Source organism: Tiliqua scincoides, chromosome 12 (genome assembly GCF_035046505.1).
Source record: "Tiliqua scincoides isolate rTilSci1 chromosome 12, rTilSci1.hap2, whole genome shotgun sequence".
NCBI classification, from domain to species: domain Eukaryota; kingdom Metazoa; phylum Chordata; class Lepidosauria; order Squamata; family Scincidae; genus Tiliqua; species Tiliqua scincoides.
This window is the reverse complement of record NC_089832.1, coordinates 16,566,382-16,588,281: the sequence shown is the minus strand read 5'-3', so window position 1 is coordinate 16,588,281 and position 21,900 is coordinate 16,566,382. Positions and strand designations below refer to the sequence as shown.

The 21,900-nt window shown below is 43.5% G+C and overlaps 1 protein-coding gene across 1 annotated transcript; it reads left to right on the top strand.

Annotated features, from left to right (window-relative positions):
- Positions 1 to 1,147: 1,147 nt before the first annotated feature.
- Positions 1,148 to 21,900, top strand: IRS4 (insulin receptor substrate 4). Its single transcript, XM_066640152.1, has 2 exons — positions 1,148 to 4,807; positions 18,983 to 21,900. The coding sequence occupies exons 1-2, from the start codon at positions 1,255 to 1,257 to the stop codon at positions 18,985 to 18,987; spliced, it is 3,558 nt and encodes a 1,185-aa protein (XP_066496249.1). The 5' UTR covers positions 1,148 to 1,254; the 3' UTR covers positions 18,988 to 21,900.

Below are 21,900 nucleotides of genomic sequence, written 5' to 3'. Positions count from 1 at the left end.
CTGAGGTAAACTCTCCCTCAGAGCCCAGCCCTGTGCGGGTCTACTCAGAAGTTAGCGCCATTGTGTTCAGTGGGGCTACTCCCAGGAAGGCGCGCGGGGATCGGGCCTCAGAGGGGCCGTTGGGAGGGGGAGGGGCGCCTCAGGGCCTCAACTGCTCTGGAGTGGGCGTGGCCGCCCCTTCCCGCTGGGCAGGGAACCCCCTTCATAAAAATACAGCCCGAGGGGCGTGGCTAACAGAGAAGGCGTGGGCGCGCTCCAGCCTTGGCCCCGCCTCCGCCTCCTCTTGCCCCCGCACTGGGACGGTTGGCTTTTGCGCACCACCCTCCCGCAACGGTCGCCCGCGCGCTGACGAGTTGTTTACTTCCTCCGCAGCCCCGCCCCCTCCACCGCCCCTCGGCCCTCGCGCTCTGCCATTGGCCCTCCTCGCAGCCAATCACGGCGCCTCTCGGGTCACCCAAACTGAAAACGGGCGGGGGAGGGAAGCGAGTACAGGGGCGCCAGGAGAGGCCCAGTGGTTCCCTTTGAGGGAGCACGAAGGAGCGCCTCATTGGCCGCTCCGTAGGCGCCCCAAGCGCTGATTGGTCCTACGGCCTGCCACTCACCCCCTCATTCTGTACATGTGTATGTTTTTTACTCATCCTCACGCACACATTGAAAGCGCCCGCCTCCGCCTTTTTTTTTTTAGTGTGTGTTTGTGTGTGAGGCGCTGATTGGTCGACGGCCAGCCCCTCCCTCCGCTTCCCCCTCTCACACTCACACACATACGAGGCGAAATCGCATTCTCCTAGCCCCGCCCCGAACTATTAAAGACCCGCACCTCTCATTGGCCGCGGAGCCCGTCCGTCACCTGGGAGTGGGGCGTCGGATTGGACCGCTTGGAGAAGGGAACGGCCCCTCTCTTCCCATTGGCCGCCCGTCCATTCTAAGAATTTGACTCCCCCCTCGCACACACAGACGCGGCCACGCCCCGTGGACGGACGCAGCGCCGCTTCGGCTCGCTCTGTCTTGTGCCCCCGCCCGCGCGCCCGCAGGGGTCACGTGATGTTTTCGCCGTGGTGCCGCCGCCGAGGCTGCCACAGCAAGCGAGCGAGGGAGTAGCAGAGACCGGTCGTCGCGCCCGCCTCGCCTCGGCCCAGCCGCTGCGGCGGCGCCCCATGCCCGGCCGGACCCGCTGCTGAGGGCGGCTGCCCCCCGCCTCGCCCGGCCACGCACGCCGGCCCTGCTCCTACCCCTACCCCTGCCCGGCCCCTCAGGATGGCGAGCGGGCTGCCCGGCCCTGGGGAAGAAGCGGCAGTAGGGGGAGGCTGCCCCGCCGCGCTGGAGGCCAGTGAGGAGGCTGCTGCCGGCGGAGGAGGCACGGGGGGCCCCAGGCTGGCTGCTGCTGCTGCCCCCCTGCCCGCCGAGGAGGACCCTGAGCCAGTGGAGGGGGCCCCCTGCCCGCCCCCCGCACACCCCCTCATGCTCCTGCTGCGGAGGTCACCCAGCACATCTCTCTGCCTGGTGCAGGAAGAAGAAGCCTCGCCGCTGCCTGCTGGGACCCCCACAGGACGCGCTGGCCCTGTGGGGCGGGCTGGCCCTCCAGCCCCCTCAAACAGGGGAGCCCCCGCACTGCCACCACAGCCACCCCCGGTGGTGGGCGACGACGTGCGGAAGTGCGGCTACCTTCGGAAGCAGAAGCACGGGCACAAGCGCTACTTCGTGCTGCGGGAGGAGAGGCACCTGGCCCCAGCCCGACTGGAGTACTACGACAGCGAGAAGAAGTTCAAGAGCAGCCTGCGGGCAGCGGCTGCGGCCGGTGGGAACGTGGCCCTCTGTTGCCCGCCTCCCAAGCGGGTGATTCCTCTGTACCAGTGCTTCGCCGTCAGCCGGCGGGCGGACGCCAAGCACAAGTACATCATCGCCCTGTATACCAAGGATGAGTACTTTGCCATGGTCGCCGAGAATGAGGCTGAGCAGGAGGGGTGGTACCAGGCGATCAGCGAGCTCATGAGCCAGAGCAAGAGGGGGTTCTTGGAGCAGGAAGACCAGGCCGATCAACTGGATGATGACGATGAGCATTACGGGGCTGCTCTCAGGCCGGGGACTGTGTTCAAGGAAGTCTGGCAAGTCAACGTGAAGCCCAAGGGCCTGGGGCAGACGAAGAACCTCACCGGCGTATATAGATTGTGCCTCTCCAGCAAGGCTATCCACCTTGTCAAACTGAACACTGAGGTGCCCTCTGTCCACTTGCAGCTAATGAATGTCCGTCGCTGTGGGCACTCAGAGAACTTCTTCTTCGTTGAAGTGGGCAGGTCTGCTTCCATTGGGCCAGGAGAACTGTGGATGCAAGTGGATGATTCGGTCGTCGCCCAGAACATGCATGAAACCTTTCTGGAAACCATGAAAGCTTTGAAAGCCTTCTCTGAGTTCAGACCTCGCAGCAAGAGTCAGTCTTCTAGTGGTGGGGGTAGCAGCACCAACCCCATCTCCTTCATCACTACCAGGAGGCACCTGGGCAACTTGCCACCCAGCCAGACTGGCTTGCAGCGAAGATCCAGAACTGAAAGTGTTACTGGGGGGACCCCTCCCACCACCAAGAGTAGTAGTTCTTATCGTTTCAGAACTTCTAGCGAAGGGGAGGGGACAATGACCAGACCATTTAGGTCTGTGACTGGGAGTCTGATTCATCTGAATACAGCAAGGATGAATTTGGGGCGACAGGAAGGGAGTGGACGGTATGTTAGAGCAGCATTTAGCTCTTCTTATCACACCAGATCAGCCTCTCTGCCAGTATCTCATTTCCCTTCCACAACTAGCCCCATCAGTGTTTCTTCAAGTAGTGGCCATGGATCTGCTTCGGATACCCTTGTAAGGCCTTCTAGTTCATCCGTCTGTGGGTCCCCCAGTGATGGTGGCTTTATTTCTTCAGATGAATATGGTTCCAGCCCTGGTGACTTCAGATACTTTCGTGTGAGGAGTAACACCCCTGATTCCTTGGGCAACACACCCCCAATCAGGGAAGAAAATTGTTTAAGTGAATACATGTCTATGAGCAAACAGCAAATGGATAATAATGGTGCAAGAGATGATTCCCGGGATGCTGAGAAATGTTTCAGAAAGAGAACTTATTCTTTAACTAAGCCTACTTCTGTACCGGTGCAGCAGAAAACAACCCAAACAGCAGCTTCTTTAGATGAGGATTCTGTCGGAAGCCATGGGCCTTTGCCATGTTCTGAATCGCCAAAATTTAAAGATAACCCTGAATCTCACTATGGGGAGGCTGCGCTTGATTCTGTATGTAGTCAAAGCAGAAATAAAGCCAGAGACGATGGGTACATGCCCATGATGCCAGGAGTTGCATCCTCTCTTGCAAGCAACAGTGATTATTTGCCAATGACTCCCAAAAATGTGTCTGTTCCAAAACAAATAAACAACTCATGGTCATCCCCTCAGGCAGACGCAAAAGGATATATGATGATGTTTCCCAGGGCTGTCTCTTCACCTGTATGGAGTCCTTTAACTGGATTTAATTCTAAAAGTGGCAGTGAAAAATTGGCCAATAATGAGTACATGGATATGTCACCTGGAAATTCAGCTGCTCCAAAACAACCCAGTGACTCAAATTATATGCATACCAATTCTAGTTCCAAAAACCTTGGCTCTTATTTCTCCCTCCCACGAAGCTTTAAGACTCTTTTAGGGGACAATGGTGAACATAATGAGTATGTTCCAATGTCATCACCTGGAAAATTACTGTATGGTGGCTCTGAAGATGTTAACCCTGTTGGTAGTGAAGTTCTGGCCAACGGCCTTTCCAAATCACCTCATCTGATGGCTTCAGATGAAGGCCTTTCTCAGAACAGGGTTACTAGGCCTACAAAACTTCCATTGGGCACTAGAGGTAGTAATACTATACCAAGGATGTATGATCGTACAATTCCACTTGAGCCATCTAGTCCTGGAGAATATATAAATATTGACTTTGGTGAAAAAGCAAGTAATACGCCCTATTCACTATCTGCAGAAGGATCTCCATCATCTCTTGGTTCCAGCAGTGACCACAGGCAGTCACCACTTTCTGACTACATGAGCGTTGATCTTGATGTCCAGTCACCAAAAGCAACAAAGGACCTATCCAACTCCTTAACAGATATTTCAATTTATGCAAGTTCTGGTATCCCAAGGAACCCACCTGATGCTGATTATGCCAGGCTCTCATTTGGTACTGCTTGTGTTAGCGCAGCAAGTGGTAGGATTGATGACTACACTGAGATGACCTTCAACATGGCAGCAACACCACCTGGACCATTTAGCTCAGAAAGCAAAAATGGCTTAAAGATGGATAGCCCTCCTTCCATAGTAAATCGGCTGTGCATTGTTGACCAATATGCCGGTAGCAGTAACTTCTCTGTTCCTAGTCCTGACCCTCCAGTAGTACCTAAAGTCATTCGTGCTGACCCACAAGGAAGGAGGCGGCATAGCTCTGAGACCTTTTCTTCTGCTGCCACAGTTACCACCTCCTCCTCTTTCTTTACTGACAGTAGTAAAAGGCACAGCTCTGCCTCTTTTGACAATGTGTGGTTGAAACCTGAAGAACACATTTCAGATGGCCATGAAAGCAAGATGTCCCGAGACACTTCAACGGGGTTTCAGAATGGCTTAAACTATATAGCTCTGAATTTACGAGATAATTCCCTAAACTGTGAGGAGAGCCCTAGTACCCCAAACTGCCACCTTCCAAATGGTACTCTGAATCTGGAAAGTGGAGTGTATGTAAGCATAGATTTCAGCAGATCAGACGGTTTGAAGTGCAGCTCGGCAAGAAAAGGTTTGTAACTTTCTTGCATACACGTACCAAATTATTTAATGCATGCATCATTTCAGTATATCTTATTGGGTCACAGTGGGTTTTTCAGTGGTGCGTGTTCCTTTTCTGTTGACATTTTTTTGTATAAGTAATGTTGAACTATTTGCAGTTGGGGCCTAGCTGCTGGTTGCAGTTAACTTACTACTCTTAAATCTGGGTAGTGGGCATGATGATTGTGTCTGTGAAGCAGTCAGGCTATGTGTGTAAAACACCAGAACAGTTTAGTCATATTCATAGTTGTACTTGATTATCAGCTCAGGGCTTAATGTAATGTCCCCCCCCTTTCACAATACAGTACTGCAATAAAAGGAAATAGCTGTCCCTTATTCTTCCAGACAGCCATTTATTTTAATATGGCCTACATTATGAAAGGACTAGAATCTGTTCCCTTCCTTAGGAAAAATCTACCTACCTATTCCCACAATCACAATCCCTCTGCTATCTTCTACAGTACAGAGTCATTTACAGCTACACCAAACCTTCCTGTAGTTTACTGTCGGATGTGTAGAATAATTTGGTATATTCGCATATGGTACTCTTATATAACTTTTAAAAAAATGACTGTAACCTTAGACTACATATTTGCATTATGAACTTAATCTGGTTTTATTCTGTACCCAATCAACTTTTGGGTTTCTCTCAATGATTTCTGGGAAGTGTAGTTCTCTGAAAAGATATCAGAATGTCATTGGCCCATTTATTCCCCCCCCCCCCACGTTTCTTGTGTATGTGTTTGGACACCATGACAATTACACAGGCTTAAATTTCTACTGTAGATGCTACTTTGGAAGGCTTAACTGTATTCTCTTTTGTGTTGGAAGTTGAACAGTTTAGCTTTCATTTCTCTGCTTTATAGTGGGAGAAAACAGAAGCTGTCATTTTTTTACTGAACTTTATGATTCCAGTTACTACTTGAATGAAGACAAAATGTTTAGTTATGATTGTTTACAAGTACTTTATGTATAAATAGTATATTTTAAAAAGCACCCAAATGCTAACAACACTGCGCAATAGGTATACTTTCCTTGCCACTTAAAGGAATAGTCCTTTATTGCTCAATACATGGGCATGAAAAAAATAACTAGACATTGATAAGCCGGCTGCTGAATTAATTCAGAATGAATTAAGGTGAACCCACAAGTCTCATGTTCACAGGCTTTAAGAGATTGCATGAGCTCAGATCCTTTATGGTCTAATATTGGAAAAGATTACATGGCAGATGAGCATTGTTTGGGTTTTTTAGTGTGTAGTATATTTGCTGTGGCATACTTTTTTTAGTCTGGATAATTCCTAGTTTAAACTGTAACTCAGTGTGTCAGCATGTAGAAGTATTCTTCTGAGTGAGCGAGTGATGGCAGATTTGAAACATTTTCATTCCTCATTTAAATCAATTTTAACTAGTCAAAAGTGGTGAGTACTAGTACTGAATTTTGGTGTTTTCCAGAGACTTTAAAGCCCAGTTTATACTTTGCTTGATATAATTAAAGTCAAATAGAGGAAAATGTTTTGATTCTGTACTTCTCACCAGGCTACTGATTTTAAACTTTGAATACTGTCATTCTATTTTTGCAATTCCTGGTGAAACCTTTAACACGTGTTGCCTTAATGGTGAATGCAAAGTGTTAAGCACATCTGGCTAGTGTATTTTAAATGACTGGTTTCTTGTCTGATTACTTTTTGGTAAGTCTGTGAGAACTAAAATATGAAAAGGAGCAAGAAAATTCTGCTATCACCAACTGTAGTTGAGTCAAGTTGGTGGGGATTGCTTACTTCTCTGTTCAAAAGTTGTTTACAAATACAAAGTGGGAGTATGTATAAGCATATATGAATGAGAAATATACATTCAGCTGTTGGTAATCACCACAATGAAACACAGAATTAAGCATGCTTAATTCACTGACCCTGTTTTGGCTTGTGGCCGAAGTGTTCATTATTTTCATCTGCCTTTATGTAGCCAATCAGAACGTTAAAATCTACTTCCAGAGTAAAAAGTGCTGTGGTGGTTGAAAGTAGTGGTGCTTTTGTTCTCCACAAGCTGAAATCTGGGGTCTTTGTGTGTCTCTACTTGGCGTCTGTACCAAGCAAGGGGAGGGTGGGCAACAGAACAGAAAAAAACACAGCAGTGTGCAAGTAGGTGGCTTCTGCATTCTCTCACCTGTAAAGGCAGGAAGGATGGATTACAGTAGCACCACAACTCTGTATGCAAATTGTTGGGGGTACCTTGTGGATGGGGCAAGGAGTCTGTAAACTTTGACTGGTCCTATGTATGTGGGTTCTGAAGCAAGACCCACTGTATAAGCCAGGGCTTTACAGGTAAGCATGAATAGGAGTGCTACATGTGCTTAAATACCAGGTATTTCAATGGGACTTTTTTCTGAGTAAGCATGCATAGGACTGCTGTCTTTTCCTGACCTTATGCTGCACCATCTCATGAGGTGAAGGATAGCCCTCTGCTCCCCTCCTACAGTTCTAAGTTTAGAGCTGGAGAGGGGACTGAGTGAAGAGTGTGTCTGTAGTTAAGCCAGGTTTTCAAAGGCTTTGGAAAGACCTGTACCACTGCAAAAGTTATCCCTATCCGCCCTGGTCTTCAGCTCCAAGTAGCTCTAAAAGGAAAGCAGGGGATTGTCCCTGACTTCATGTGGAGATGAAGGAGATGAAGATGTGTCTTGTTTGGTGCTGAGTTGCTCAGGCAGTCCATTGCCCAAGCAGCAAGCCCTAGACTCAGTTTTCAGCTTGGAGCCAGAGAGTGAGGCTGGAATTCTTCCCATAGCTGTGTGGAACTTTGGAGAATGTAGTGCTGCTGTGCATATGATCCCTGCCTCCTTCCCAAGTCTTAAGCTATGAGGCTCCCCTTATCCTTACTACAGGGTGAGGAAGCATTCGCCATGGTGAGGATGAGGAAGGTATGAAATATCTCCTTAAACTCTTTAGTTCAGTCTTTATTCCAATCTGACTTTGGAGATGTAAAATTAATCCTATTTGATAAAAAAAGCTGACTGGAAAAAGACTGAGTGTGCCTGAAGAACTTGGTGGTTCTTACCCCTTTTCAGGTGGAGATACTCGCTTAATTCAGTAAGCTGAAAAGTTCTAAGAGATGATTTGATGGTGAAATACAAGTGGAATCTCAGAAAGTATGAAATGGGACAGGGGCATTGTCTCCTCTTGCTTGGAAACTCATCTTACTTTTGTTTGGGCAGGCAGCCTTGTTTGAAGCTTCGCATTTCTCCTAAGAACTCTGAAATGAGTCTTGAGGGTCGGGTCACAGCTCCTGACCCCATTTCCATTCTTATCGGCCTTGTATTAGTGTATGCTCTTATTTCCAACTTGAGAAAGATTGCTGTTCCTAACAGCAAAACATAAGTTTCATAATACTTGGGCAGACATAACTTGAAAATGCTTATAATTAAGACACTGTAAACACAAGTGCTGTTGAGTTTCATTGTTAGAAACCCTCAACTTGAGGCTTTTGCAACCAAAAGTATTCATTTTACCTTGATCCTAATAAAAATGTGCAGGCGGTTCCTCTCCTGTTCAGATTGTTTCTGTGCACTTCCTTGATCCATTTGGTGAATGGGAACAGTTGAAAGCTTTGCTCCACTTCACTAACTACTGACACTAGGGAAAGTTTTTTTTTTTTTTTTGGTGGTGGTGGTAAAACTGATGGTGTCTGCTTCTGAGCATATCTAAACATTACATGCAAATAAACATAGTAAAGCTCTGGTCACTTTTGTTCCAGAAGAGGCACTTAGGAGTTGGATCAGAGAAGCAGGAAAGTACATGGCTAACCTTTTCCTAGCAAGTTCTTGGTACGTTTGTAACTTCATGAGAAAAGTGACTTGAGAAGTCACAGTAGAAAAGCTTTAGGCAAGGAAGGAGTTAAACACCATCTTCTTCTCCCCCATACTTCTCCACTCTAAACTGCCTCCCCTAAAGCATGTTTTCTGTACCAAAAGTAGCTGGTGGAGTTCTGTTACATGCATTTTCCTGTATTGCTTAGTTACGCCCTTGGGAATAAGCTGAAGTGATTTGATTTTACTCCCGAATTGCTGATGTAAGGCTTTCAAACACAGCAACTCAAATGTTTGACTCTGTCTGTATCACTTTACCCAAACTAAGGAGCTTACAAAAACAGTTAACATGGCGGAAGGGAGACATGTATATAAAGACATCTTTACGCTTTTAAGCTGTAACTAAGACTCTTTACAAATGTAAATAGAGATCATCAGTTGAAACTAAATGTTAACCCTCTTTAATTATATGTTGCTTAATAATCTAAAAGTACTGAGAAACCTTGTACAGACAGAGAAAGAATGGAAGGCAGCAAAGTTCAGTGCCCTCAAATGTACTGGAAAGATCACAATTTGTCTGCATTTCCGCCACCTTTTGCAAAATCAATTATAAATGTTAATGAACCTTGCAAAGTACAGCATTTGGAGAGGGGAGGCAGTGCGCTGAAATGCATTCAGCACAGCCATTCATACCTCATGGCCAGAATCTGGTCCACAACAGAATCTGCTTAATGTGCTCTAGATTGTAGTTCAGTGGTGATAGTGTTTATAAAGAAATGTATGCGTCTTTGGTATTTCTCTGGCTAGGGACAGTTCCATTTCAGAAGACCTGCCCAGTAGCAGTCACTGTCCTGACTTGCAGTTGAGTCTAAAAACATGATATCACTTCACTTGGAAGTGAATGGATATTTAAAATGTTGCTTATGTTTGGGACTAGGACACTTAAAAGATTGTCCTTTCCCATGTGATCCTCCTTGGCCTCTGAAATCTTCTTGCAAGACTGTGTTCCACATTCCATCTCCATCTGAAGTATATCTAGTGGGTATGTGGGACTTTCTTCTTTGAGGTGTGCAGACTGCAACTCAAAAGCCTTGAGAAGCTTATGTGGCCTGATGGCATTCTGGTGCCTAATAAAGACTGTATTACTGGGTGTGTGTGTGAGTGGGTTGGAGTTTGATTTCCTTTTCATTATATCATGATGAAAATACCGTATGTATTTAGTTTTGATTCTGTATGATGTTGTTAAATTGAAAAATGCTTTTCCTGTTTTATTCCTGCTTCCCTTTTCTCTCTTGTTTTAATTTCTGGATTGTTAGCACCTCAGGGCAGGGACCTGTTTCTTTACTGTGTAAAATTCAAAGTTGAAAGTCCTAATACGTTGCTTGAAGGGGCACCACATGTGCTTAGTGGGCATTCTTTTGATTAAGAACAGCTACAATAGGACTTCATTGTAACTAGTTAAATAGGCAAGCTACACATTCAGACAGCAGTCAGGTAGTCTGGTACATTTGTCTCTTTGAAAGGAATGGACTTTATTGCCAGCACAACTCAGCACTGAATTGTGGCTTTTATTATGTGAGCTTAACTGAAAATAATGCAAACACATTTGGCCAGTCTGTTTCTAGGATGCTCTTAGGACAGGAGATCTGAGCTGTTGTAGGAGTCTGGAAAAATAGACTAGAATAAGCAAATTACCAGGCAGCTGAGATTTCTATAGCTGTCATTGCAGGGACATGGCTAGCAGGGGGAGGCTGTAGGTGTTAACGCCCTGTTTCCAGTGATGAGCAATAGGCAAGAACATTTTTCTTCATGGTGAAGCAGTATAGCATCAGATTAATATCTCCATGAATTTGGGAGGAATTTACTGTTGTGGAGGGGAAGACTGTGTTACTGGTTGAAACGCAGGGCTGAATCTTGGTTTGTACAATTACTTATTAATAGTCAGGTTTGTTTTTAAACTCTTGGTTTTGCTTTTTGGTATAGAAGCCAGGTTGGGTTTGCTAAGATTTCAGGCTTAAGAGAGAACTGCATTGACTATGAATACAAAAATGTGTTTAAAATACCTTGGTGAGAAATAAGAATTTTAATTTCATTAAAATTAGACTAAAATTTAAAGAAGAATTGTGAAATGTTTTTGGTGGGATAGGGAAGAAGAAAGAGGGAAGAAGGATAAATCTTCAGTGCTGTTTGCCCTAAAACTGTGTGACTCACTATCACCCAGAGAGCGGCTGCCTAGGCCCATCCTGGAAATTCCTATTTGTGTTAAACCTTGGTCACATGCAGCTTTTATTAAGCATCTTAAAGGCAACCTCTGATCCTTAATGATCACCTTTGCACTATACATGTTGAAACAAATGTTTTGGTTCTGCTGATCTAAATGGTGTTTTCTGGGTTGGAGGAGATTGCAAATGCTTATACCATCAGGGCACTGGACAATTAATGTTGCCAGTTTCTATATTCTAAGCAAGACTCCTGTGCTTTCAATAGTTGTGTGACAAACAGCAATTCAACAGGTGGGGCTTATCCCATCACTAACCCTGTGCTGGAAAAAAGTCTCATCTGGATTTCTGCTTGTTGGACAAAGGCACAGCAGCCCTTTTAGAAAGAAAACTGAAGTCTGTCAACTTAGTACTGCTGTGTCTTGACAAAGAATGCTTGCTTGCCTGCCTTACCTTTGACCCAGTTCCAGATCTAATAGGCAAATGTATGTGCCTAATTAGATGCAGGTGGCCTGTGGGCATGTAAGGAGGAGCAAAACATTGTGATTGGTCACCACAGTGATTACATAAGGGGAGCATTATCTCAACCTTAAACCAAGTTTTGAAGAGTAAATTTATTGAGGAGTTGTTTCAAGTGAGACACATCAGGAGTTTGTAGGAGGTCTTTGACTGGAAGGATTATCTAAATTGCCTAACCAGGCAAATCGGTGCAGCCTTTCCCAAATTACTTCTTTGAACTTGAAGTGTGTATGGGCAGGTGTCCTGTGTGTGGTGGTGTTGCAAGCAAACACTATTCTTTCTGACATTTCAGCTTTAAACAAGTAGGGAGAGTTTGATCTTGGGCAACATGAAGACATGATCTTCCCTGGTAGAAAAGATTGTCTCACAGGTTATTTCTTAACATGGCTTGCAGTCCTTGGTGAGGGAGGAATGGGGGTGTGCAGATCATGCAGTGGTGGAGGAACTTCTGTAGTCGCACTGATCCCATAAAGAAGAATAGGATGTCAGTTGAAACAAATTGAGTGACTGTAGGGATAGCTAAAGATGTGGCTTAGTTCATTCTTTCACTTCTGAAAGTGCAGAAAGGATTTTTTTTTTAACAGCCAGGAGGCATGGGTTTCTGGTCCTTATGACTGCAAAGATAGTGATGCTTGTTAAGATCTCCAGGCTGGGAAGAGTTTGGGTAAGATTTCCAGGGGAGTGAAGCTTCAATTCCCTGCGTGATTTCTGCTCTCCTCCCTCTCATAATACAAATGGGGGGGGATGCAAATGACGGAAATACACTACAGCAGGGTTTCTCAAACTGTGAGTTGGTATGAACTAGATGAGTTGTGGGCCAATTTCAGGTGGGTCTTCGCTCATTTCAATGTGTATTTTTTTCCCCATATACAAGACTTGATGCTACCATAGTTTGTGACAGCATTTGGGAAAATGTTACAGATCTATGCTTTTAACAGGCTATTGCATATATGCTTTTAACCATGGTAGTCAGTGGGGCTTATACCTGAGTGAGAGTGGAATAGGATTGCAGCCTTTGGGATTTTTTGGGAATGTTTTTAAACAGATCATCAATTGCTTGGGAGGATTAGGAGGGTTCTTTTATTTAAAAACTGTAAACTTAACTTACTTGATTTTTTGTCGTATGGATGTATGAAAATTTTTTCCAGCTTGATGTCACTTCTGGCCATGACATCACTTCCACTGTGTCCTGAAAGATTGTTGTTCTTAAAAGTGGGTCCTGGTGCTAAAATGCTTGATAACTCATATGCAGAGTTTCTTCCTTTTTATGTTGCCTTTCACAAGTAGTCCCAAAGCAGTCTTTTTTGCCCATCTTGTACAGATTGTAGAGTTTGACTTTTCTTAGTTCTGGACACTGTGTGCCTAGCAAAAGTTGCACACAGCTACAGCTAAAGCTTGAAAACTTGCCAGGCTTAAAGTTGTTTTAGTGACTATGTTCAAAGTTGTGGTGTTCGTTTCAAAATTAAAACTGTTTTCCTGACTTGCTATACTCTTGCTTGCTTCAACCTTTCTGAAAGCTCCTTTGTGTTTCAGTTCCATCTCTTATCCTCAGTCTCCACTGCATCCCAGCATCTCTCAGTTTCTCTCTTCTCTTGTATCTCTGTCCTTTCCCTGTTTTCTTTGTGATAACTGTAACAAGAAGCATTGACCTGGTGTGTTTCTTCCCCTAGCCTGAACTCAGTCATTCATGGCTATTACAACCCAGGTTTTTTTGAATGTTTCCTGGCTGCTGCTGAAAAAACATTGCTTTGGAGGGCACACTTGAGAGAGATAATTTTTAAAGATAGTCACACCTGTGAAGACCAGAAGTTGACTTTCTTTCTACTTAAATTACTTCACTAAGGCAAAAAAAACCCCAAGACTATTGGCTGTACAGTCATGTTTGGTATTTGCCTGTGTCTCAGATATTTAATATAAAATTACAAAAATTGAAATGAAAAGTGATTTTTAGGATAAGAATTCAATTTTTGAATAATTGAAGATGATTCAGTCAGTCCCCTGTGTTTGCTGTTGGCAGAGTTTTGGGTGTCATTTTATATGGAACTCTCTGTGTGTGTCTGTGTAGAGGAGGTGTTGGTGGTTGAGATCAAGCTTATTATATTTCTGAAAGAAAATGGAAGTACTTATTGGTAGAAATGCCATAGACACCTTTGAACACATGTTGACAAGTTTTCCTTGTCAAGAGATGTTTCCAAATAGTTGCATATGGAGCTCCTTAACATGGTTTATTGTGATGGAATACTTAACTGGCACCATGCAATGAGATACCAATTCTGTTTGAAGTGCTTTATATTGTAATTCCATAGATATCATCTCAGAAGTCTCATTCTGTTCACCTGGGTTGACCCTCAGGTAATTGTGTCAGTTTTCACGCAGTCCTTTTAATTTTTCTTCACTGTTATTTCCGTTTTAAAGACAAGGGACTGCAGTTGAGAGAGTGATTTGCCTTCATCTTAATTTTGCCTTGAATGTTGTACTGGTCTATGGATACCCAAGTGCAGAATACAGAAGATCAAGTTTGAAGGAAGCACATGCCCTCAGTGGGTAAGACACAAGTTAAACTTTGTACACATGTGCTTTGGATGATAATACCTTGACTTCTGTCCACGACTTTTGTTGCTTTGCTCTTTGGGCTATTTTCAGTTATAACCACACTTCAAATTCAGTTCATGTGAGAACGTCAAATCTCTTTTGTCTGACTAGAACAGTCATGGAACATGGAACATGTTCATGTAACATGGAACAATATCCAATGTTCCATGATATTTGTTGATGTTCAATATGCCATGTGCATGCTTTCATTCAGTCTTTGAATAGACTATTCGAAGCTGGGACTTTTCCTGAAGGAGCAGATGAACATGGCTTTGACTGAGTTTATTAACTCATGCAGCGACAGGAAGTCCTGAACTTGCCAGTGTGTTGTGTTTCAGTTTTTAGTTTAAGTCCCTCCTTAGTATGGACAGCCTAGGTGTAGTTTTAAATTGAATCTCTTGTATTTGTTCATTTATTTTTAAGGCTTTGTATGCATTCACATGCAAAGAGGCAAGTTTTAAAGTGGTGCCATCTTGTATTTAGCAGGGAAGAGCAAGTCTCCCTCATTTCCAGTGGCTGTTGCTGGTCTCTTCCGAATTTTTTTAGACTGTAGATTTTTTAGATTGCTTTGCAAATCACTTTGATTCAAAAGCTGTGGATAAATATTCTTGATGATAATGATAATAATTCACTTGTGTTGTATAGCTATTTATGTTTTTTGCTGGCCAAAATAAATTTGCAAGCTAAATAAGGCTATGCTTTGATATTTGCTGTACTTGTGTATCTCATTAAGCATAAAATGTCTAGCAAGAATTGACCCTGAGGGCAGAACAGTACACTTGACTGTGTTTTCATATTTTTCAAAGCCTGGCCACTGTTTCATTGAGGCAAAACTCAATTAAGAGTGCAATTTCCAGTGGTAAAGTGGCAAGTGGGAGGAAGGTATGCCACTCGTCCACCCACCACCACTTTTCCTCCAGTACTGGGTATAGAGCTGTGTTTCCGTAATAACCACAAGTCTGGAATCTGGACTAGTGGAGTGGGTCTTCCTCCCACTTTCCACTTCTCCACTGGAAATTGTCTTGTTGGCCCTGCATTGCCTTGGAGAAGCAGCAAACAGGCTTTGAAGATACACAATGGGGAGCATGCTTCCCCCTCCCCAGACAGCCCTGTCAAAATCTGTGGCTGCGAAGGTATCTGAGGTCAGTTCCTCAGAGTCCAAGCCTATATCTTGTTCATGGGATTATATTGATCAGCAGAAGTTGTTTCAGTAGGACTATCATTGCGTCATTTTTACATAAATGTAAGACAATAATAGATTGTAGTAGATACAAGCAAGCTATGCCTTGTGTACATAGGGAGGGGTTATAGCATCAGTGGAGCTTCGCTGGTGGTGTTACCCAAGTGTTCTCATTTGAACATGTGCCTTGTTGCAGCTGGAGACTTCTGGAGCTAGTTTCATGCCCAAATGGGGTTGGGCAGTAGAACTGTAGAATAGCAGCCTTCCCTTGACCTTTGACTTGGTTGCTTCCAGGCTACTACCATTTTATCAACCCACATCTCTTTTTTTTTAAAACCAGCCTGAGGGAGATAATAGTAAATTATCAGTGATGCATTGTAACATGGAACATCTTTAGAAGGTGATGGGGTGGTGCCAGCAAAGCAAGATTCATGTGTGGTTGGGGGGATATTTAAAGAGTTAGTCAGTAGATCAAGTCTGGGTTCAGACTTGCAAAAACCACCTGACCTGCCAGCCTCTGTCCAGAGGCCAAACAATCTTCCATCTGCTGCAATTAATTTGCCATCTAGTTTTTAAATATAAAACACCTCCTGCTTGAATTCATTTGGGAACCTCTAGTTTTTGTAAAGAATCTGATTCATAGTTTGCTTGCTTGGGTGTGTTCCCAGTGGTGTAATTCTGATGAGAGGTTCTTGGGGTTTGTGAGCAACTGCTTGGAAGGTGCATCCTTGCTCAGCCTCTCTGGTGGAGGCTTCTGCATCATTACAGAATAGTGAAGGTCAGTACGATAACATGTGACTTGTAAGAATGCGTGTGATTCCTCAAATCTTTGATTACTTTATCCTTTTGGATGAGCCTTGGGAGGAATAAGATAAACTGTATTGTATTTGGGCAGGCATTCACCCAAGTCTTGTGCTACTCAGGAGTAGGAAGACACTTCTGAGAACATAATTGCATATAGACTAGTCTTGGGTGAGGTCTCTACAGGAATTTATTCTACAGTCTCATGTTTTTAATGCAAGTTGTTTCATAAGTCCTTTCTTCAAGGCAGGTGAAAGATCCTTCCTATAGTCCCTGGATAGAATTTGCACCAAAACTATGGAAGCCCTTTCAGGTGAGGTTGCTATAAACTTCCCTTTGCGTGACATGACATGACTTCCAAGCACACTGCTGGAAAAGTGGTTCAAGCCTCTGTTTTTATCCTTTTTACTATGTTGGGGGAATTGCCTTCTGGAGTGTTTGTTGAGCTCCATGTTCATTGGATTGGGACAATTCTGGTGGCCTTGCATTCCCCTTTGTCTAATCTTTTGTCTAATCTTTAAAAACTAAGGCACGGTCATCTACTCACAAGTAAATATATGTATGGCTCTGTTTCAGTTTCCATAGGGTTCAATCATTGTCAGCTTGGAGGGAGTACTTCTTCCTTGAGAGCTTATTGAGGCCTGCGTTTATTGGGTTGGGACCATTCTGGTGCTTTTGCATTCCTCTCGGCCTATCCTTTGAAGTAGATGAAGGCACACACTCCTCCTTATCTGTAAAAGTGCATGTGTTGCTCTGTTTTGATTTTCATAAGGTTCAATACATTTTTCTTGTTGGCTATCAGCTTGTCGGTTTCATGACACATCAAAACTTGGGTCAAGACCTACTGCTCTGACCCACAGTTAGGGAACCCCTGCATATAATATTGAGCTGATTTTAATGGTGTATGTGTGTTATACCTCTTGTATGTTAGCTTGTATTCATTGACTGCTAGCCATATAGTCTGATTTCCCCAACCAGTAGTGAGAGAAACTGACAGAAGATCTGACATTGATTTTAACTTATTTGCTTTGCTGTCCTGTAGTTCTCTTTTGAGTAAGGAATGCCTTTGGCAAAACAAAGTGGGTTTTGCAACCTTCTATCTGCACAGATTACTTATACTAATTACAGTAAAATTCACTGTACCCAAAATCTACTGTATGGACTGTTGTTGGATCTCTGAAAGGGAGTGATGTGGACAGTCGGGAACTGTCAGTTAACATCTATTTCAAATAATGCTCATTTTCAATATTAAGCAGGTTAATGGAAAAATAACAAGAGAAGTACCTTATGCACTCATTTGTAACTCCTTCCTTTGATCTGTTAATTGCAGAGGTGCCATAGACATTAACAGCAAGAAAGAAACAATTTTTAGTCTTGTGTGTGCTTTTGCTATTCAGGGCCACAATCTAGTCCAAAACACTTTCAGAGAAAAGTTTCAGAGCCATGCCTAAGCAGATGAACTACCCAGGTAGTTTTGCTCTGGTGTAAACCCAAAGAAGTTTATCAAAGGATCTGTAATTGTGTGCTGGTTCTTCCTTCTTCTTCCAGTACCACAAAGGTTGGGGGTTGCAGCTTACAGTATTAATAGCTGAATTAATGAAGGAGCAAGTTGAGACGGTTGTCAGTGTGTTGTTAACTAAGAGTGTAGTTTGGGGTCAGTTTACAAAACAAGGCCCACTCTATGGAGGGCAGGCTAGTTCATGGTGATTGTTCACACTGCATAGTGAGTTAATGTGCAGCAGATGACCAAACTGATGGGGTAAACTTTTCTGTCTTACTCTTTGTCCATTTGTGATGCCATGAAGAAAGCTGGCTAAGTGTTCCATGTGAACAGCTTGCCACACAGAGGCTTCCACACAGAGTGTGTAATTTAAGTGTTTAATCTTGTGATTTGTTACTAACTGAACAGTCGGGCTATTAAAGTTTCAGATGGCCACATGGTTTATTGCCTTGCCACAGAGTGTTCAGGGTTGTCTGAATCTTTTGGTGGCGGAGCATGTGCTTGCTTAAAGTTGGGGAACACAGTGTGATTTCTCTTCTGTGGCACCACTCTTGGTCAAAGAATTATAATTAATGCTTTTGTGGCTGTAAAACATGGTCCAAAAAAAAAAAGGTTGCCACAGTTGCATCTTCAGTATATTGGGGGACCAGGGTCACACACTGACCTAAGGATTGCCTTTTCGTGGCAGGGATCTGTGAAAACCATTGCTGTAATATAGGTTGTGATCTTAAATATTTGACTGTTTAGATCCCACTTGCTTGGGCTACATTTCTGGAGACCATGAGTGCTTCCAGTTAAGACCCAAATTTCTCAGAGGGAGACTGTTATATTATGTGTATTTACTTAGACAACCAGGGGACTAGGGAGCAGACTAATGCCTTCAGAAACAAGATGGGATTGAGGAGGGATTTAAAATAAACAAAGGTGGTGGCATTTCAGGGGCGGTTTCAGGCATTTGGGGGAGCTGAAAACTGGAGTGTGGTGAAACTGGATTGAGTGAAAGTTACTATGAAGTGTAGGGATTCAAACCGCACCATTAAATTTTCCCTCTTGCTGAGTTCTATAATCCATAAATTGTACATGGGGATATGTCAAAGTGCTAGAGTTAGATAATTTCTAAAAGAACTGTAGCCTAAGGGGATAAGTACTTGGTGTAAAGCTATGTTTAGCCCAGACTGTAAGTCACACTTCAGTCCTGCGTAGTAGTTTCTCAGGTGCTTCATAACCTCCCTTCCCTTCTACACTTCATGGTCCCTGTTGGGTTGCACAGAGTGTGTGCATTAGCCTGCCCACACATGAACCACGGACGGCCATATATGGCTCAGGCTTTGCAAGTTTAATAGGCTGCAACAGATTCTGTGGAAGAAAAGTGTCTGAAGATTTGGACGTAAATATTGTATGTGTGTTGATTAATCCCTTAAGAATGTCCTGGCAGTTTCCATAGATGTCACATGTGCGCTACAAACCATGTGCAACAAGCCAAACTGGTCTCTCTTCTGTTTTGCTTGCACTAAAATATTTTTGTTCTTCCCCTAGACTGATGGCATTACCATGGAAACCATTGTGAGAAGAGCAGACTTTCCAGCTGGTATCTCCATAACTGTGTGGTGCTTTTGGAAGCAGAGCCCATCTCCAGCCAACTCTGTTCCCTTCCACCAGCACAGACATGGACGTGCATCATCAGAGTGATTTTTCATCAAGTGGCTGTTGAGTCTACAGTTGTGCTAATCTGAATGAACATTGCCATAGATGAGCTTTGATGACAGAGGTTTCTTCTCCTCCTGCCTCCCCCCGCAGCCTCCTGACTACATCTGTCTGGGAGGCAATGTGAATGCTGGAGTGGAAACGATGACAACTTTCTGTGCTCCTGCTACCCTTTCCCCACCAATTTGTTTTGAGAAATCCAGGCTGGTATCTGAGAATCTACCTAATATGGGTTTTGCTTTTCTAGTACTTGAAGTGATAGCTTAAATGTTATCAGTGGCTTTGAAATTATTATTTGGCCGTTCAAAAACCCATTTTGAAGAGATGGGAAGAAGAGGCTAAGGCTGTGAATTCTATCATCCTAAGCACACTTATTTATAAGTCTCTTATTGTAATCTATGGGTAATATTTTAGAATTAAGAGGCCTGCAGCCAATGTTTTGGGTGGTAGACTTCGCATCCCGTCTGTCCTTCTCTCATACACATTGCAAGAGAGGCTTCCTCTCTTTACCTTTGCCCGCCTGACTCTCTGGCTGAACAGGAGGAGAAGATGCCACCACACACACCTCTTCCCCAGTTGCAACTGTCTTTGAAAAGCGGCCCTTTCTTGTTTGCTGTGGCTGCAGCTACCTTGCCAGAGCAAACACCAAGCAGCTCACTTACAAAGATAGCTCTGACTTCTGGGGACCAGATAATTGTTGGGGTGGCAGTGCTTGTGTGGCTTTGCCTCTTTTTCCCACCTGGAGAGAGCATGAGGCCAGCAAAATGATGATCCTCTGCATGGTTACCCGAGGTAAGTTCCACTGAACTAATCTTCCGAGATAAACATGCATTGGATCAAGATACAAATGCTCGCTACCCATCTTGGACTCCCTCCTCCGTGTCTGACATGTGTGCTGTTTGTGGCAAGGCAAATACTCTATAGCCGGGGGGGGGGGCAGATGGTACCGAACAGAGACCTCTCTTCTTGCTCCTCTTTTGTGGTTCTGTTTAATTTTACTTTATGGTACAAGAGATTTGTGCAACTTATATCTTTTTTTTATATTCCTTTGTCATCTTAAATTGAAGATTGTTAAGAATATCTTGAATGTAAAAGTAGACCTGAAGAATTGGTTGTATCTGATAGTTGTTTTTTTTTTAAACTTACCTCTCCCTGTATAGTTATTTCTATTAATGATAAATTTGACGTAAGAGGGGAGTTGATTTTTTTGTTTGTTCAAATGAAAAACTGCAGACTCCGCAATTGTATATTATCCCTGCATTATGACGTTGATGTGCTGTAGAACTTAGAGAGAGAATCCCTTAATCTTGACGTCCCCTTTTTCTATGGAGCTGCCACCTTCTTTGGGGGGGAGGGAAGGTCCATAATTAACATTTTCCTATTATGCCTAATTGGGGAAGGGGAGACATTTTCTTACTGGAGTGGTGTTTAAAATTGGAAATTTTAAAATCGTAGTCTGAAACCAGGAGCCTCTCTTTGTAGGCTTTATGTCATTGGAGAACGTGACACTGGTTGCTGGTACTTGTAGTATATACTAATCATTAGAAGCACTGATAACTGCAAGGGTTGAATGAAAGTGGTACGCAAATCCTCAGGCACCACACAGCTGGTATTCCTCGACATTGCATATTGTACAAGTATTGAGTAAGGATTGCCTCCCTTTGATATCTGACCTTTTCAAAAGTACTAGACCAGTTTGTATAACAAATTAGACCCTGGTGTCAGTTTTGATGTTCATTACTGTGTACTGGAATCTATTTTTTTGGTTAGGGTTAACGTACATGTCACAAAAATGATGTGGGTAACTTTTGGCAAACATAGTTGGTATCCGTGAGTTCATGCGGTGCCCAGTAATTGGAAGGGGGAAAAAAAATATGCTGCAGAGTTTAAAAGCACAGATGAGTTCCTGAATCTAGAAAAGCAAGGTTTTCAAGAGTACAGTTAACTAGTTGCTGCTAAACAGATTTTAACTTTAAAAAATGACCACTTTTCTAGACCACAATACTGTCTTGCCATGTATGTTTCGTTTGGACTCTGTAAATTAACCATGCAATAGGTACTGCCTTTTTTTAAAAAAGAAGCTTTACATCTTTTTATTTTTTAAAAAACAATGAGATTTGGGTGTGATCGTTCAAAAGATACATTGTGAGAGAGATTAACAAATGTTACATTCTTTATATTATATATTAGATCCTGAGGATGCCATGGTACAATATACAGCACTGATTTTACAAATGCTGAATAAATAAGCAAATTGGTAACCTCAACTCTACTGGTACAAATACTAACAGGTACAGCATACTAAATATGCAATCTTTTATGTCTTAGTTTACAGCAACTAACTTATTCAGTATTGCGCTGGGAGACCATTTTTTCCAATGATGTAAACATATCACTACGTGGGCACCCTTCCAGCCACCCGTTGATGCTGCTGTATAGTACAGAAGAAACCAATGATGGAACAATGTTTGTCCTGTAAATTTAATTTGATATTGGACAGTAAATTGTCTGTACAAACTAAAACATAGATGGTTGAAACTGTTCCTTATATTTGCTATTTCTGCTTCACTGATATGTTTAAAATTTGGAGCTGACTGATCCGGCTGTGTCTTCCATTGTAAATATTGTTACATTGTTTTTCATGGTAAAACGCAGCACATTTGCAGTTTTGGGAGACTGGCTTGAAGCTCTGTATAGTGTTTATATTTATCTGAATTCGCTTTCCATAGAGCTACTTGCAGTAAACGTGT